Source organism: Oncorhynchus nerka, linkage group LG20 (genome assembly GCF_034236695.1).
Source record: "Oncorhynchus nerka isolate Pitt River linkage group LG20, Oner_Uvic_2.0, whole genome shotgun sequence".
Classification (NCBI taxonomy): Eukaryota; Metazoa; Chordata; class Actinopteri; order Salmoniformes; family Salmonidae; genus Oncorhynchus; species Oncorhynchus nerka.
The window spans coordinates 80,448,941-80,465,918 of NC_088415.1; the positions used below are offsets into that span (position 1 = coordinate 80,448,941).

The 16,978-nt window shown below is 42.3% G+C and overlaps 1 protein-coding gene across 2 annotated transcripts in view; it reads left to right on the forward strand.

Annotated features, from left to right (window-relative positions):
• Nucleotides 1–9,495: 9,495 nt before the first annotated feature.
• LOC115103204 (retinoic acid receptor RXR-gamma-A-like) overlaps nt 9,496–16,978 on the forward strand; it is a 28,924-nt gene continuing 21,441 nt past the window's right edge. Inside the window, exon 1 of one of the 2 annotated variants that reach the window (XM_065005838.1) lies at nt 9,496–9,701. In XM_065005838.1, coding sequence (XP_064861910.1) covers nt 9,602–9,701 — 100 coding nt within the window. In that variant the 5' untranslated portion in view covers nt 9,496–9,601. Of the gene's footprint in view, nt 9,702–9,983; nt 10,162–16,978 lie in introns of those variants that run through there. The other variant, XM_065005839.1, reaches the window with a different exon arrangement.

Here is a 16,978-nt window from a genome sequence, read left to right on the forward strand (position 1 = left end):
GTCATAGCAGCTCACTGATCACTGCACCTGTACATAGCCCATCTGTAAATAGCCCATCCAACTACCTCATCCCCATACTGTATTTATTTATTTATCTTGCTCCTTTGCACCCCGGTATCTCTACTTTCTTCTTCATCTTCTGCACATCTACCATTCCAGTGTTTAATTGTTATATTGTAATTACTCCGCCACCATGGCCTATTTATTGCCTTACGTCCCTTAATCCTACCTCATTTGCACATACTGTATATAGATGTTTCTACTGTATTATTGACTGTATGTTTGTTTATTCCATGTGTAACTCTGTGTTGTTGTATGTGTCGAACTGCTTTGCTTTATCTTGGCCAGGTCGCAGTTGCAAATGAGAACTTGTTCTCAACTAGCCTACCTGGTTAAATAAAGGTGAAATAAAATAAATAAAAAGGTTTGGTGAAAAAGTTACTGTGTGATTTTGTGTGTTGTACTTAGTCAATTGAAAATGTGCTTCAAGTTTTTTTTAAATGCCTTGTTGATGATCTGTTTTGAGTTTTGTACTAAGAGTTGCAAAATGTTACCACATACTTGTGAAAATAGTACCAAAGCGATAAAAAAACTGTAATCAGATTTGTCCCGCCATTCTCAATTTCTTGTCTTATTTGTATTTTTTCCCCTTACATTTTAATTGTTTGACATTTTACTGCATTGTTAGGCGCAATTAACATAAGCATTTCGCTGCACCCGCTATAACATCTGCTACTGTAAACTGTGTACACGACCAATAAACTTTGATTTGATATTACATCTTTATTTCACTAGATGGCAGCAAATACACGTTTTAAATGGATGCATGGAAATGGTGACACTACTTCAAATCAAATGTAATGTTATTTGTCACATGCTTCGTAAACAACAGGTGTAGACTAACAGTGAAATGCTTACATACGGGCCTTTCCCAACAATGTAAAGAGAATACAAACAGAAATAATAGAACAATAATAACACGAGGAATAAATACACAATGAGTAACAATTACTTGGCTATATAAACAGGGTACCAGTGCCATGTCGATGTGCAGGTCTATGAGGTAGTTGAAGTAGATATGTGCATATACAGTATGTAGGGATAAAGTGACTAGGCAGCAGGATAATAAACGGTAGCATCAGTGTATGTAATGAGTCAAAGAGTTAGTGCAAAAAGGGTCAATGCAGATAGTCCGGGTAGATATTTGGTTAACTATTTAATTATCTATTTAGCATTCTTATGACTTGGGGGTAGAACCTGTTCAGTGTCCTGTTGATTCCAGACATTGTGCATCCGCACAGGTTGCAGTGCTGTAGCAGAGAGAACAGTCTATGACTTGAGTGGCTGGAGTCTTTGACCATTTTTAGGTGCTTCTTCTGACACTGTCTGGTAGAGAGGTCCTGGATGGCAGGACGCTCGGCCCCAGTGATGTACTGGAATGTACACACTACCCTCTGTAGTGCCTTGTGGTCAGATATTGATCCGTTGCCATACCAGGCGGTGATGCAGCCAGACAAAATGCTCTCAATGGTGCAGCTGTAGAACTTTTTGAGGATCTGAGGACCCATGCCAAATCTTTTCAGCCTCCTGAGGGGGAAGAGGCTTTGTCATGCCTTCTTCACGACTGTGTTGGTGTGTGTGGACCATGATAATTCCTTAGTGATGTGGACACTGAGGAACTTGAAGCTCTCGAACAGCTTCACTACAGCTCCGTCGATGTGATGGGGGCGTGCTCGGCCCTCCATTTCTTGTAGTCCACGATCAGCGATCTTTGGAAGTCTCCAAAATGTATTGATAAGTATCAAAGAGAAAATTAATTTATAAACATTTGGGCCACTCAACATATGGATCCACAACACGTGCATCAACATTTTGAAGTGTTTGTGAAAATGATAAATGATACAACAGTTTATTCATGTCACAGTGTTGATAGTTCAAGTTTTATTGTCACAATACAGTGAAATGCTTAAATATATGAAATATTAATTTGTTTACAAAGTACACTGCACATGCTATCATGCACTTTCCTCTGAACTCAACAACACCCATTTCTTATTGATCCTGCCAAGTCAGATTTTTGATGCTAGTCCATGTCTGCTCTCCAGTTTCAGCGAGTGTCTCCAATAAGCCTTTGACTTACATTATAAATAGAGAGAGCTGTTCCTAGACGGTGTGACGACACGGTTAGGCTACCCTCAATTTATGGCCCTCATTGAAAAGTAGTCCCTCCGTGTCCAATTTGGTCACTGGAGTGACCCTGTGATTTTGACAGTAAAATACAATGCTGCACCTTCATATTCCTCTGCCCTTTCCCCAAAAAAGTATCTAAAATGGAGTGTTTGCTAGAAATGATACTACTGCCATTTTTGTTTTGGCTGTGTTAAATGTGATGTGAAAGCTGATACGATGACATTTGAGCAAGTGTGAGTCACTCTTCAAGGGCCTCTGCAGCCTTGATGTGGACTCGGGGCTGCAGAGCTGCTCTGATCTAAAAATCACAGTTATCACCCGTGTACTTACTTATTACTGAGATACGTGGTTGTCCCAACTAGCTATTTTAAGATGAATTCACTAACTGTAAATCGCTCTGGATAAGAGTGTCTGATAAATGACTAAAATGTAATGAAAAAAGACCGTTCTAAAACTATGAAAGGAGGGTGAAACATGCTCTTTAGTGGTACAGAAGAACAAACAGTTCACAGCAGACCTGACCAGTGTGACATGAAGAAGCAGGTGTCTCTGGCCCTAATCTGATTGGTCCCTTCAGGACAGGTCCAGCTTAACCTGAGGTGTTCTAGGCGAATCCCTGGTCCAGCCGTCTCTTTTACAACAGTGTCTCTAAGCCAGACCACAGATTCCGTATTCTTTGCACGCATATAGGATGCAATGTGGTGGGATTATTTTGATTTCTGTGTCATTTGCGTCTAATTTTTGTTTGGGCAACATTAGCAATCATTCAAAATAGTGGCTGGGGTTATTCTTAGGTCAATTAGGACTGGGCCACATCAACATCATAGATTTTTTATGCGGTATGACAAATCTATGGTCTGGTTGGCTTTATCTCAATTATTTGTTGTAACCCTCTAGACAGAACCAGGGATTAACAGGTTCATAAAATGCGTCTTTCAAGGCCTTCTGGAGATGACAATTGGTCCTCGGAGAGGGTGGAAATAGAACAACTGTAAGACATGTGTTTTCTAAAGGACAGTGCATGTGGACTGACCACCACTCTTGAATAGCAAAGGCCTATGTACAGGAAAAATACACTGAGTACACCAAACATTAGGAACACCTTCCTAATATTCTACAGGGATGCTGACCCATGTTGACTCCAATGCTTCCCACAGTTGTGTCAAGTTGTCTGGATGTCCTTTGGGTGGTGGACCATTCTTGATACACACGGGAAACTGTTGACCGTGAAAAACCCAGTAGCGTTGCTGTTCCTGACACAAACTGGTGTGCCAGGCACCAACTACCATAAACCATTCAAAGGTACTTAAATATTTTGTCTTGCCCATTCACCCTCTGAATGGCATACATACACAATCCATGTCTCAATTGTCTCAAGGGTTAAAAATCTTTCTTTAACCTCTATGGGATCGTTGTCCACCCCGCGGGACAGTTGAGCTAAAGTAGGCTCATGTTATTCGCATGAGGTTGTAAGTAACAAAATCATTTCCCAGGACATAGACATATCTGATATGGGCAGAAAGCTTAAATTATTGTTAATCTAACTGCACTGTCCAATTTACAGTTGCTATTACAGTGAAAGAATACCATGCTATTGTTTGAGGCGAGTGCACAATTATGAACTTGAAAATGTATTAATTAACCAATTAGGCACATTTGGGCAGTCTTGATACAACATTTTGAACAGATATGCAATGGATCATTGGATCAGTCTAAAACTTCACATCTAGTGGCCAAAATCTAAATTGCGCCTGGGCTGGAATAATACATTATGGCCTTTCTCTTGCATTTCAAATATGATGGTAAAAAATATAAAAGATTCTTTGTATTATCTTTTACCAAATCTAATGTGTTATATTCTCCTACATTAATTTCACATTTCCACAAACTTCAAAGTTTTTCCTTTCAAATGGTATCAAGAATATGCATATCTTTGCTTCAGGCCCATGAGCTACAGGCAGTTAGATTCGGGTATGTAATTTTAGGCGAAAATTTTAAAAAAGGGTCGGATCCTTAAAAGTTTGCTCTTCCCCTTCATCTACACTGATTGAAGTGGATTTAACAAGTTACATCAATAAGCGATCATAGCTTTCACCTGGATTCACATGGTCAGTCTGAGCTCAGTGTATGTGATTACATCATGGCCACTATACCATCACAGAAAAAATATGACACAGACATAATGTAAATTCATCAAGTATAAAACTAGTGCTCTTGTAGTTGCCAAAATATGTGAGATGGCGAGTGAACATGACATTTCATTCAAATGAAAAATGGGCTATAAAATACTATTGTGGTGTATTTTTCGATCTTGTTCTATAACAACTGTACCGTAATGTGTAGATCGCGCAGTTAATTGTGATATATTTAAGATAGTCAGCACATGGAATAACTCCTGACCCTAGTTAATTGTTATATATTTAAGATACAGCATTTCCTTTTTGTCCAAAATGCCAGAATGTCCCTTGCTCTCTTTTTGTTGTCCACTACACTGCTACATTCGGACCTGTTGTTGTCGCAGGCTTTCACTGTCATTGTACTTTTAAAAATAATTATTCTGGCAACTATCTTGTTTGGAAAGGAAGAGCCTTGAGTGTTCCTCCAATTTGGCAGCAGGCGGGTACTCTCTTCCTCTGTTAGTTGATGGTGTGTGCCCCCGGTCACCCGCTCTGGCCTTCTTCAGGCCCTATTGATTTTGCTCTGTTGTTTCCTGTCAAATGTCCTCTTGAAGATGTCTGTTTTAGCCCACTGTTTGGCCACTGTGCTGTGATTCAGGTGGAGTTCTCAAGGGAAGGGCCAGGTGATTTCCTGTTGTTTGTCTCCCAATTGTTCCCAGATTGACTCTTTGTTTGGTCTGTTTGCTGGAACTGTAGGTGTTTTGGTGAGCCTCACTACACTTTCCTCATGGTCCCAACCCTTCGATGCTTGCAGATCTGTAAGGTGGACGCCATATGGTGTAAGCTAAGCCAGTACGCTGCTTTTACCTATCCAGACGCTCTGGACCTGCAAACATTGAGGGGTTAGGTAGGCCAACGGGGAAGAAAATGAATCGAATTGGGACAGGCTGTTGGTTAGCTTCACGCACCAGACTCATGGGCTCGCTTCGTAAGTTACAGCAGCTGTTGAAAGAGACTATGGGAGCCTGAACAAGGACCGGGCGGACACATTTCACCCTCTCGGTCGTTCCCCTACTTGAATGCATGGGACCTCTCCAATGGTTGTTCTGCTGATAAAATGGTCAGAGCATGCTGTCCATCTGGTTAGCTGCTAAGCTGGCTTTCACAATATGTTGCAAACTTGGCTTCCCCTTTTGTCTCCCTGCCTATGAATTATTGCTCAAGGTTTTTGTTGTTGAAGTAATACTTATTTCGATGCCAAGGATCCCATAGGCCCCTCTCAACTCCATTGATTCCATTGGGATTAGCTGATTGCTAATGATGTCCACTCTCCCTGTAACGTTTACCTCAGAAAGTCAGCTAATTTCCCAATGTGATGAATTGGACAAACATATTGATGCCCGACTGCAGTTTTACAATCCAGCTTGGATACGCTGTTGGATGACCTTGGGACTGGAAAACAATTCCAGCTTTTTTGGGGGTCTCTCAGGGTTGAGCGTTGGGCCCGTGGTGGAGCTCTCATGTGTTGATCAGTGTGTCATGGTTCAGGTCCCATGAGCCCGGCTGACAGATCTGTTGAGTAAGATTTACGACAGACTTCCTGTGCCGCTGAAACGATACGCCAGTCATGAGGTTATGCTGCTCTAGCTGTCTTTCCTGTTGGTCAGGGCTTTCTCCAGTAAAACTAAAGTTTATATCATGTTTGGAAGTAACCGCAATGTCTCCTGTTCTGTCTGTTTGTTAAAGAACTGTGTGGTGCTTACCAAAAATTACGAGTACAAATCTTCTCATTTTTATCAAGTCAAGATCATAGAATGATACAAGCTGGTTGCGATTTCAAATTTCCACAGACTTGAATGTCCACTTTCACCTCGAAATTCCTGTGTCTTCATCGGGCCATGTTGACTCAACATGTTGACTCACCAATCCCTGAAGGGCAGTATTTCTGTACTTCTTTAAGTTTTTATTGACTTGGCCAAACAAAGAGAGGCAGATACAGCAAATGATGGAAAAATTGGCCCCTTTTACAAAACTTCAGATGAGAGCAAAGGTCCCATCTTGGAAGTACAAAGAGTTCCTAGATAAGTGACAATAAGTGATATTTTCAAACGCTGATGAGAAACCAAACCAAACTGTCCATTAGCCTCATGAAGCTTCATGTTCAACACACTTTACTGTGGCTATAGATCTCATCATACAGCCTCCTAGCCTGGAACTATCCCTGACATGGTTGTTTTTCTTTCAGTATCTTTAACTCAACTGAACGCATGGAAACTTAGCTGAGGCCAAAGAGCTCACAATGGAAAGTTGGGTTGCACGTTTCATCTTTTGTGCTCGGAGATTGATGATGTATGAGATTGATGATGTTCTACACGCCTGCGTTGGGTGCTGTGCGGGAGGGATGCACTCCGCAGCAGTGTGGGGGGTGATGATGGGGGAGGAAGAGGGGAGGGGAGGGCAAGAGGGAAGGGAGCTCATAGAGGCATGATTAAGAGTTCATGGAAGATGGAAACGACTCAGCCAACCAAGCCGAAGACCGTTCACAAACACACACGTGCACAGATGCATAGCACACGTTTTAAGACACACTGACACACAGATTATTGAACACACAGATACAATTATATGCGCACACACACACTCAAAAGAAAACACTAAAATCTATATGCATGAAGATCCACAAGACACACACACACCTCGATCTCATAATGTCATATTAGTTTAAACAGTGGAGGCAGGGTGATTCAACTGTAGTGGCCATGTGCTCACGATGTGTAACAGACCAGACTGACTGACACCTTTGTAATACAGACAATAGAGGAAATGAAGCTATTCTGCAGACATTGTGGGCAGAAGCAAAATGCAGTGATGGTAAGAAAAAAACATGTTTCATCATGCACAATGGTCATTTTTAGCTACAACTGTTAATTTTGTACTTTACCTAAGGAAGACACTATCGAGTGAGCTTGCTTCACTGGGCTATATGAGGGAACGGGCGAGCTGTGGTTACTTTTGCTTCTCAGCTCTCTGAGTTGGGTTAATGCTTCAGCTTAAGTGGTGATAGATGGTGTTGAGGGTGGGGTCTGTTGCCTTGTGCTTTTCAATGGGTTTCACATGGCCTATTGTTGTGGACTAGCAGCAATGTTTGCTCCTGTTTAAAACCTCATATGTAAAGTCCCCTGTTTTGGGGACCTGCGTGGTTCTGGTACCAGTTCCAACCCACATTTAAGATTAGAAATTGATATGTGGACCACATAGATGGAAATGGCTTGCGTTGAGCAGTAGCCCTGATTCTCGTGGACACAGAAGTATGTCTCTTCTGCCTGTGTGAAGCAGGATGTGAAATCTGACACCACTTGAAGCTGGGATGTCCCTCCTACCATTTCATTCGCTCTTTCGACTGTCCATCAACCCCTGGCTGAACCCTATGTCACAGCCACTAATAAGGCATATGATTGAAATCCTTACATCATAACGCAGCAGGAAAGAGTGGTTTTATAAATTGATTATACTATATTTATGAAAACATATAAATCATTTAAAGTTTTATTCATACAGTTTTGTTGAATAGAAAATACATCATATCAAATATTTCATATTTCCATATTTTTTGTCATATTTGTACTGTGTACTTGAGCTTGTGTCCTCAAAAGTGACGACACCTCATTCATTTATAACTATTTTTACCAGAAGGGTGAGATTTGAACCTTTCTTGGAGTATGCAGCGCTACCTGTTATTGTTTATGGTGCTCTCATGATAAATAATTACATACATTACATTTTTGATTACATTTAGTTACATTTAAGATGTTTTAAACCACTTCTGCAATGATTGAAGTCACATTATTTGATTATGTTGAATATTTTGGAATATTTCAAAGGTTTTTCACATTTAAAACACAGAGTACACACACACACAACACACACACTGACACACACATGCTGTGACACACGCAACACACACACTGAGACGCACACACACACTGACACACGCACACACACACACTGACACACTGACACACACACACACACACACTGACACACGCACACACACACACTGACACACGCACACACACACTGACACACGCACACACACACTGACATACGCACACACACAAACTTTGTATGTTGATTGTTATTCACAACCCTCTGATTTTCATTTTGAACCACCATGATTGAAAACAAAATAGTCTTCTGCCACTTAAAACCGTGTGCTATGCAATGATACTGAGTAACAGGGGACAGACAATACTAATGTCCTAGACCATGTGGCTCCATTAGTGAGATAAAAGACAGGGTGATAAATGGTCCTTTTAGTCCCCTTCTTTGACTTTCATGAATTTACATTATCTAAAGGAGGACAAATGAAAAGGGGCCTGATTAGTGTGGAATGAGTTGGAAGAAAAGCTATTCATCTTTGTTAGCATCCTCCTGTGTTCTTTTGTGGGTTGTTTTTAGAAGGAGGGGGAGCTGGGGGAGTCTTTCCCAGCCAGGGAGCATAGCGGCTGGACTGAGGGAGTGGTGGAGTGGTCAGCCGAGGTGCTCGCGGAGCGTCCCCGTCCCCCTTAAACGAGAGTTCAAGACTGTGAATGCTGGTGACTTCTGAATAACCTCCTGAGGTAGTGGGAGCTCACCCTTAAATGACCCCTCACTCTGAGGGGGGGTCCAAGGGGTCTTCAGACCTTCCATCAGTTGTCAAACATAGCCTGTAGCATCCCCTTGGAATTGGAGGAATTTCCACTTTAATTCCTCAGTTAAGTATATAGCATATTGGCATATTTAATTGACTTTTGCTGTGCCCCCCAATAATTTGCAGACACATTATCCTAAATTGGCATGCCTCTAATGTACTAGATTTTATTTGTAAATAGGTGTCATTACTTGTAAATTAAGCAAATAAGGTTGTCATTTGGGAGAATCCCACTAGACACACACGTCATTTCAACATGTAGTTTTGATTTAGATTTGGTTGAGTTGTCATCTAACCTGAATTGTGAAGAAAAGGAAAAATCACCATGTCATTGGATTTAGGTAAAAAGTTGGGTAAAGAAATTCCCTTATGGTGAGGGCTTGTTGCAAATCCAATCAGTTTTTCACATTGATTCAGCATCATGACATTGCTTTTTTTTTAATGGCATGGAACAAATGTTGATTCAACCTGTTTTTGCCCAGTGGGATTCCTGATTTCGCCACCCCCTCCGCTGGGCCCCTCCGTGTGTGGTAGCCCAGTCAGGCAACAGTAAGAAGAGAACTCAGTCAAGGCGGGGACGACGTTCACAGAGAGATGCTGCCCTATGAACGCTAAACAAGAACATTCATCTTGGAGAGAAAAAACGTACAATAATAATAACGTCCATACAGTTATGGATAACAATGACTCTTATCTACATCTAAGTAAGTATGTTTTTCCGTTTCTCTATCAAGTCTTGAGACGCGGGCGGTATATCCCGCATAGGCTGCTCTTGCAGTTCTCTGTGTTGTGTTTGTTTAGTTTCCGAATTCCCTCTGCACAGCCGACTTTATACGGACCGCAATAAATCCCGCGTGGCAATGTTATCTATGTAGTTAACACTTGTCCGGCGCCTAATGTGTATTGATTGACAAGGAGGCAGTGCCAATGCTCAAGTCAGCTGATAGTGATTCTGCTCCTCAGTCAGGGTCAGGGGTTGGCACTTTAATTGCGCTTTTGTAATTTATGTCCTTTCTTACGCGCCTCTTGTTAAACTGTTCGCTGCCTTGTTCTTATTTATGGGTCTGGCTTGGCACAGAAGCGCTTATCCATTCGACAGCCATACATTCACTCACCTCACGGCTGTTCTCGAGGAAAGTTCGTCAAGAAGACCACATTGAGAGGGTAGGCCGATACGATTTTTTTTCACTGCAAGCTCTACTTCTCTTTAGCAGGTTATTCTTAATTGGTTGAAATTGTTCCGTAATTTAATCATCATATCATTTTTTCAATCAAAGAACGACAATGAGGCCACACCACAACAAACCACGAATAAGCAGTCCTGTGGACCCAAAGACATCTTCTGTCTTTGTATTGGAAATGCACATGATTTTCTATTCTATTGCATTTCCACACAGCCTAGGCGACTGTATATCATTTTAGATTTTAGTGTAAAAGTATTGATCCCTGTTCATATTTAAAAAAAAGATTTTAGTGTAAAATTACCAGAACAAGCATATTGATCATTACAATCTATAACACCAAAATCTATTTATGTTTGTGTAATGACAATAATTCATTCATTTAAAAAAACACGCTCTCTCTAAGCTATTCATCTGTGAGGATATTTCAACATTCATAGTCTATATTTAAGTTGCAATAAGGCCTGAGGAGGTCTCTTTTCATTGCTAAATTACATGGTTCCAAATTGTTGATTTCACATTGATTACCAAAGTAATTAGAGCAATACAAATAAATGTTTTGTCATACCCGTGGTATACGGTCTGATATACCACAGATGTCAGCCAATCAGAATTCAGGGCTCGAACCACCCAGATAGCACGGACCCTTGACAACACGCCTTGTCCACTGACTGAGCCTCTCACATATGCATATTTTTTTGCAAAGCAGCTAAAATTTGATTTGATGTGGTTTGAGGCTAATTAGCACTTATAATTAAGCAATAAGTCACGAGGAGGTGTGGTATATGGCCAATATACCATGGCTAAGGACTGTTCTTATGCACGATGCAACACGGAGTGCCTGGATACAGCCCTCAGCCGTGGTATATTGGCCATATACCACAAACCCCCAAGGTGCCTTATTGCTATTATAAACTGGTTACCAATGTAATTAGAGCAGTAAAAATAAATGTTTTGTCATACACGTGGTATACGGTCTGATATACCACGGCTGTCAGCCAATCAGCATTTAGGGCTCGAACCACCGAGTTTATAATATACTGTAAGCTACTTTATTTTCTCTCGGCCAAAATAGGACAATTCTGTCGGTGTTGGAACAGCAGGACTAGAAGACAATGACCCATTTCAGTGGAGGCTTTTTGTAAATGAAAAGCGAGAGTTAATCTGGTATTTTTTATATATGGTACCATGCTGTGTTTTAGTTTGTCTGTAGACAGGGTAAGTCAACACGAGCAGCATCCTGGGTCTACAGCCTCTCCACTGGTGTCAGCCAAAGATCAATGAACTTCAGTACACTATTTGGCCTACTTTCAGTTCAGGCTCCATACTGTAGTTTGACATACTTGTTTTCCCCTGTTTGCAAGCCATCAGGTAAATCAGCAACTCTAAACCTGCTAATAAACATGTCTCTTCATGTGTTATTATACCATTGACATAATTCTCAGCGCTGAACATATTTGTTCATGAAAAGGTTGTTACATAAATGTCTGTTTAAAAATAACAGAAAAATGCTGTTGTAATAAGACGACATTTAGACACAGGTTTGGGAACAGATGTTGCTCTATTATATTCATCAACAGTAGAACAAGAAGAGGATGTCAAAAAATACTCTGATTCCTCAAATACCCCAAAAGGTCCTCCTAGTTATACTTTGTTAATTATTCATTAACTCTAGCATGCTTCGTTCCTACGCGCTCCCTCTTAATTGCCCCCATACTGTATAGAACTGGGATGGCAGTCTGATTTAACTACCAGTGTTCTCTCTCTCTCTCTCTCTCTCTCTCATTATAATCAGTGTTGAGACTTCCTGATATCACTGAATAAATCACCATCAGTTCATATTGAGCTTCACAGCCAGACCGTCAGGCAGACGGGAAAGCTGATGGACAGGCAGACAGACAGACAAGCATTCAGGCAGACAGACAGACATGTAGATGGATCGATAGACCGACTGATATGAAAGACAGATAGACTAAGTCAATGTTGTCTGTCTGGGGTGAAGCCACATAAACTAATGTTGATTTATTCAGTGCTATAGCATGTAGTGTCTGGAGCAAAAGCAGTGCTCCAAAGGATGAGTATCCACTTCTGAGTCTTCTCCTGGGAACTACGGCCTACTGAGAGATAAGCTGCATCTCACTCTCTCTTTTTCTCTCTCTCTTTTTCTCTCTCTCCTTTTCTCTCTTTTTCTATCTCTCTCTCACTCTGTCTCTGTCTTTCTCTCTGTCTTTCTCTCTCTCTCTCTTTTTCCTATCTCTCTCTCTTTCTCTCTTTTTCTATCTTTCCCTTTTTCTATCTCTCTTTTTCTCTCTCTCTCTCTCCCTTTCTCTTTCTCTATGTCTCTCCCTCTCTCTTTTTCTCTCTCTCTCTGCCTCTCTCTCTCTCTCTCTCTCTCCACACAGTGGGATCCGATGACCCAACATGGGCCTCATGTTTCATTAACAATTATTTGATGATGTCCCTTAATAGGTAGTACAAGGCCTGTGTTGTGTTGGGTCCTGGGCACTGAGAGGCCCTCTATGTGCTCCTGTGTTTGTAAAGGGGTTAGGAGATAAAGAGAGGGAAGAGAGTGGGGAGATCAAGTGGCACCTTTGGTCTCTCTCCCTCCCTCTCTCTCTCTCTCTCCCTCCCTCGATCTTACTTGGTATTCAACAAGACACCTGTTTCTTAACAGCTATTAGTATGTAGCTTGGTACTCGTCAAATGCGTGAGTGTGGGTGTGTGTGTGAGCATTCTGTAGTTGTGTGTGTTGTGTACCTGTCTGTGTATTTGTCTATCTATCTGTCTCTCTGTTCGTCTAATTGGATTACTTAGGACCTTCTATGTACTTGTAGCTTCAGTCCGCCCACAGTCGTCTCCTCTAAACTCCTTTAATGTGATGTACATTGTGGAGTTGAGAGTAACTCGGCTATGTCCAGACCTGATCCAACATATAGGATTAATCTCAGGTCCCTGTCTGCCTTCTCATCATAACCTTATTGCTGCCATGCTCTCCGCTTTGAACCGCGCTTGTTGCCGTGGGCTACTCTTTTGTACCCGACTCATTGTGCTTTGATGCTATAACCAATATCCCCTATACACCGCTCTGTTCTTCATTCTGTCATTTTATTGTCATTTGTTCTGATTGTCTGTCTCTCTTTGTATGGAGGAAACTCAGAAATAGCAGAGACAGAAATGGTGTCAACATACAGGGCTGGCAGGCCCGGCCATTAGATAACATTTAGTCAGGGCCAGGCGCGGTGCTCTGATGTGTATCCCGGCAGGCTTGTGATTGTGAATCAGCTCCCTTATCTAATTGGTCATTTTTCTGCCCCAGTTGTAGTGGGCCCAGTCTGGGTAGCCAATGCTACTGCTTCAGTAGAATAGAAGAGCAGTGCTGCTCCACAGATAGAGGGGCTCGTGGTTACTCTTTATGGAAACTTCAGAACTTTGTAGTCTCTTGTAGGATTATAGGGGAATTGAATAGAATAGCCTATAGAGCATCTACATAAATAGTGATTCTATTTCTATGCCATACAGTAACTGCTTGTACATAACATCTCAATGTTGAGATGTTTATCAGCTTTTTGGGAATTTGTTTTTGTTATGTGAGTTCAATTGTGGTCAGAGATAGTGGCCAGTTTCTTAGAGACGGAGATCAGTGAAGGCACAGTATTGAAAAGCTTCTAGCCTTGGAGAAGGTCCAGTTGTTTTCTGTACAGCAGCACCATGTCCTGCGTTCCTCCCCTGCCCAAAAGCTCTACAGAGCTGCTTCAATATACCATCTCCTCCAGGGGGATAATCCCCTTTAATCCCCCCACCCCCCACCAGCAAACACACACACACACACACACACACACACACACACACACACACACACACACACGTGCACACGTGCACACTCCCTCTCCAAACTCCACAGACGGTGAGCCCCTCCCCTGCTGCCCCCTGGCCACATGGCATATGACTGCCCCCCCCACCCCCCACCTCTGTTAATCAGGACATGAAATAGACACCAGGATGGAAATGTTAACCTCCGAGAGAGTGAGAGAGAGAGCGAGATCAGGGTTTCTATATACAGTGGGAACCCACTCAGAATGTGGTTGACTTTATTCATTGTATATGATGTTACACAATGCTTAGAAAACAGACTCATGAAGATGCATGCATGGAATGATGGTGAACATGTATGAAATGGTTGATTTGAACGCCTGTTAACACATGCATTTGCAATGTTCTTGTGTCACTGTCACGTGTCCAAGGCTATTTGTGTGAATACATAAACAGTTGTAGGTAGCATGTGTTGTCTTTTATCATGATGTTATAATGACAGTGTTGCTGAAAAGCCAAAACAGTTGTAAAAATCACAAATTTAGATAGATGTAACAGGGTTGACATGTCTAAATGTAACAGGGTTGAATTATTAATAAGTCAAACCACAATGTAGTGTAAGTAATATGATAACAGTCAAATGGTGCAGTTTGGTGTGTAGCTATCGGAGAGAGGTACTCTGTCTTGGTTACAGTACATTATGTATGTAGTGTACAAAACATTAGGAACACCTGCTCTTTCCATGACAGACTGACCAGGTGAATCCAGGTGAAAGCTATGATCCCTTATTGATGTCACTTTGATCAGTGTAGATGAAGGGGAGGAGACAGGTTCAAGAATGATTTTTAAGCCTTGAGACAATTGAGACATGGATTGTTTATGTGAGCCATTCAGAGGGTGAATGGACAAGACAAAGCATGTAAGTTCCTTTGAACGGGGTATGGTAGTAGGTGCCAGGCACACCGGGGACATCGTTTCCATCCCTATCAAGAATGGTCCACCACCCAAAGAACATCCAGCCAACTCAATATTTGGAAGGTGTTCCTAATGTTTGGTATACTCAGTGTATAAAATGATGTGTATAGACAGTATGGACAGTATATGAAATATAAAAGGTGTGTACAACAGTAGTTATATAGGATGAGCCATGACTATAATACAGTATGTACATATAAAGTGGGTAAAACAGTATGTAAACATTATTAAAGTGACCAGTGTTCAATGACTCTATGTACCTAGTGCGGCAGTCTCTAAAGTGCAGAGTTGAGTACCGAGTGGTAGCCGGCTAGTAACAGTGATTGAGGTTCAGGGCAGGGTACTGGGTGGAGGCCGGCTAGTGATGACTGTTTAACAGTCTGATGGCCTGGAGATAGAAGCTGTTTATCAGACTCTCAGTCCCAGCTTTGATGCACCTGTACTCTCGGCCTTCTGGATGACAGTGGGGTGAACAGGCAGTGGCTCAGGTGTTGTTCCTTGATGACCTTTTTGGCCTTCCTGTGACATTGGGTGCTGTAGTAGTCCTGAAGGGACTGTAGGCTGTCTCGTCATTGTTGGTAATCAGGTCTACCACTGCTATGTCGTTAGCAGGCTTGATGATTGAGTTGGAGACGTGCGTGGCAACACAGTCATGGATGAACAGGGAGTGTAGGAGGGGGCTGAGCACACACCCTTGTGGGGCCCCCGTGTTGAGGATCAGCGTGGCAGAGGTGTTGTTACCTACCTTCACCACCTGGGGTCAGCCCCTCAGGAAGTCTAGGACTCAGTTGCACAGGGCGGGGTTCAAACCCAGGGCCCTGAGCTTAGTGATGAGGTTGGAGGGCACTATGGTGTTAAAGGCTGAGCTGTAGTCGATGACCAGCATGCTTACATAGGTATTTCTCTTGTCCAGGTGGGATAGGGCAGTGGATCTGTTGGGACTGAATACAACCTGTAGTGGGTCTAGGGTGTCAGGTGATATGGTCCTTAACTAGCCTCTCATAGCACTTCATGATGACAGAAGTGAGTGCTATGGAGGGATATTAATTAAGTTCAGTTACCTTCGCTTTCTTGGGTACAGAAACAATGGTGAACATCTTGAAGCAAGTGGGGACAGCAGACTGGGACAGTGAGAGATTGAATATGTCCCCAAACACTCCAGCCAGCTGGTCTGTGCATGCTCCGAGGACGCAGCTTGGGATGCCGTCTGGGCCCGGTAGCCTTGCGAGGGTTAACACTCTTAAATACCTTAAGAGTGGCCATGGAGAACTAGAGCACAGAGTCATCGTGAGCGGAGGGGGCCCACGGTGATGGCTCAATGTTGTTTTCCTCAAAGTGGGCGAAGATGGGGTTTAGCTTGTCCGGGAGCGAGGCGTTGGTGTCCGCGATGTGGCTGGCTTTCCCTTTATAATCAATGATTGTCTGGAGTCCCTGACACATATGTCTTGTGTCTGAGCCGTTGAATTGCTACTCCACTTTGTCCCTGTTCTGGCGTTTTGCCTCTTTGATTGCCTTACGGAGGTCATAGCTGGATGTGGTTAAATGTGGTGTTCGCGCTTTCCAGTTTTGTCTGAATACTACCATCTATCCACGGTTTCTGGGATGGATAAATTGTAATCATCTCGGTAGGAACAACATCCTGTATGCACTTCCTGATGAACCCAGTCACTGAGTCAGTGTATACGTCGACCCGGAGAATTTCCCAGTCCGCATGATCAAAACAATCCTGAAGCATAGATTCTGATTGGTCAGACCAACATTGAACAATCATCTTGGAAATAGATGTCCTCTGCCATAGGAATTGATACAGTGTGATTTCCTGATACGTGAACAAGGAAAAAGTGCATATCTGGTTTAGCGCATGAATCCATTCACCAGTGGTCCCAAGCCATTACGAATACAGTATATCAGCAGTTGACTCCATATTCCCATTTGTAACTGTTAGCAAAGTTACTGTATCCTCCAATGTAATACTGAATTGTTTTATCAATGAATGTGAAGCTTTGAGTTGGACT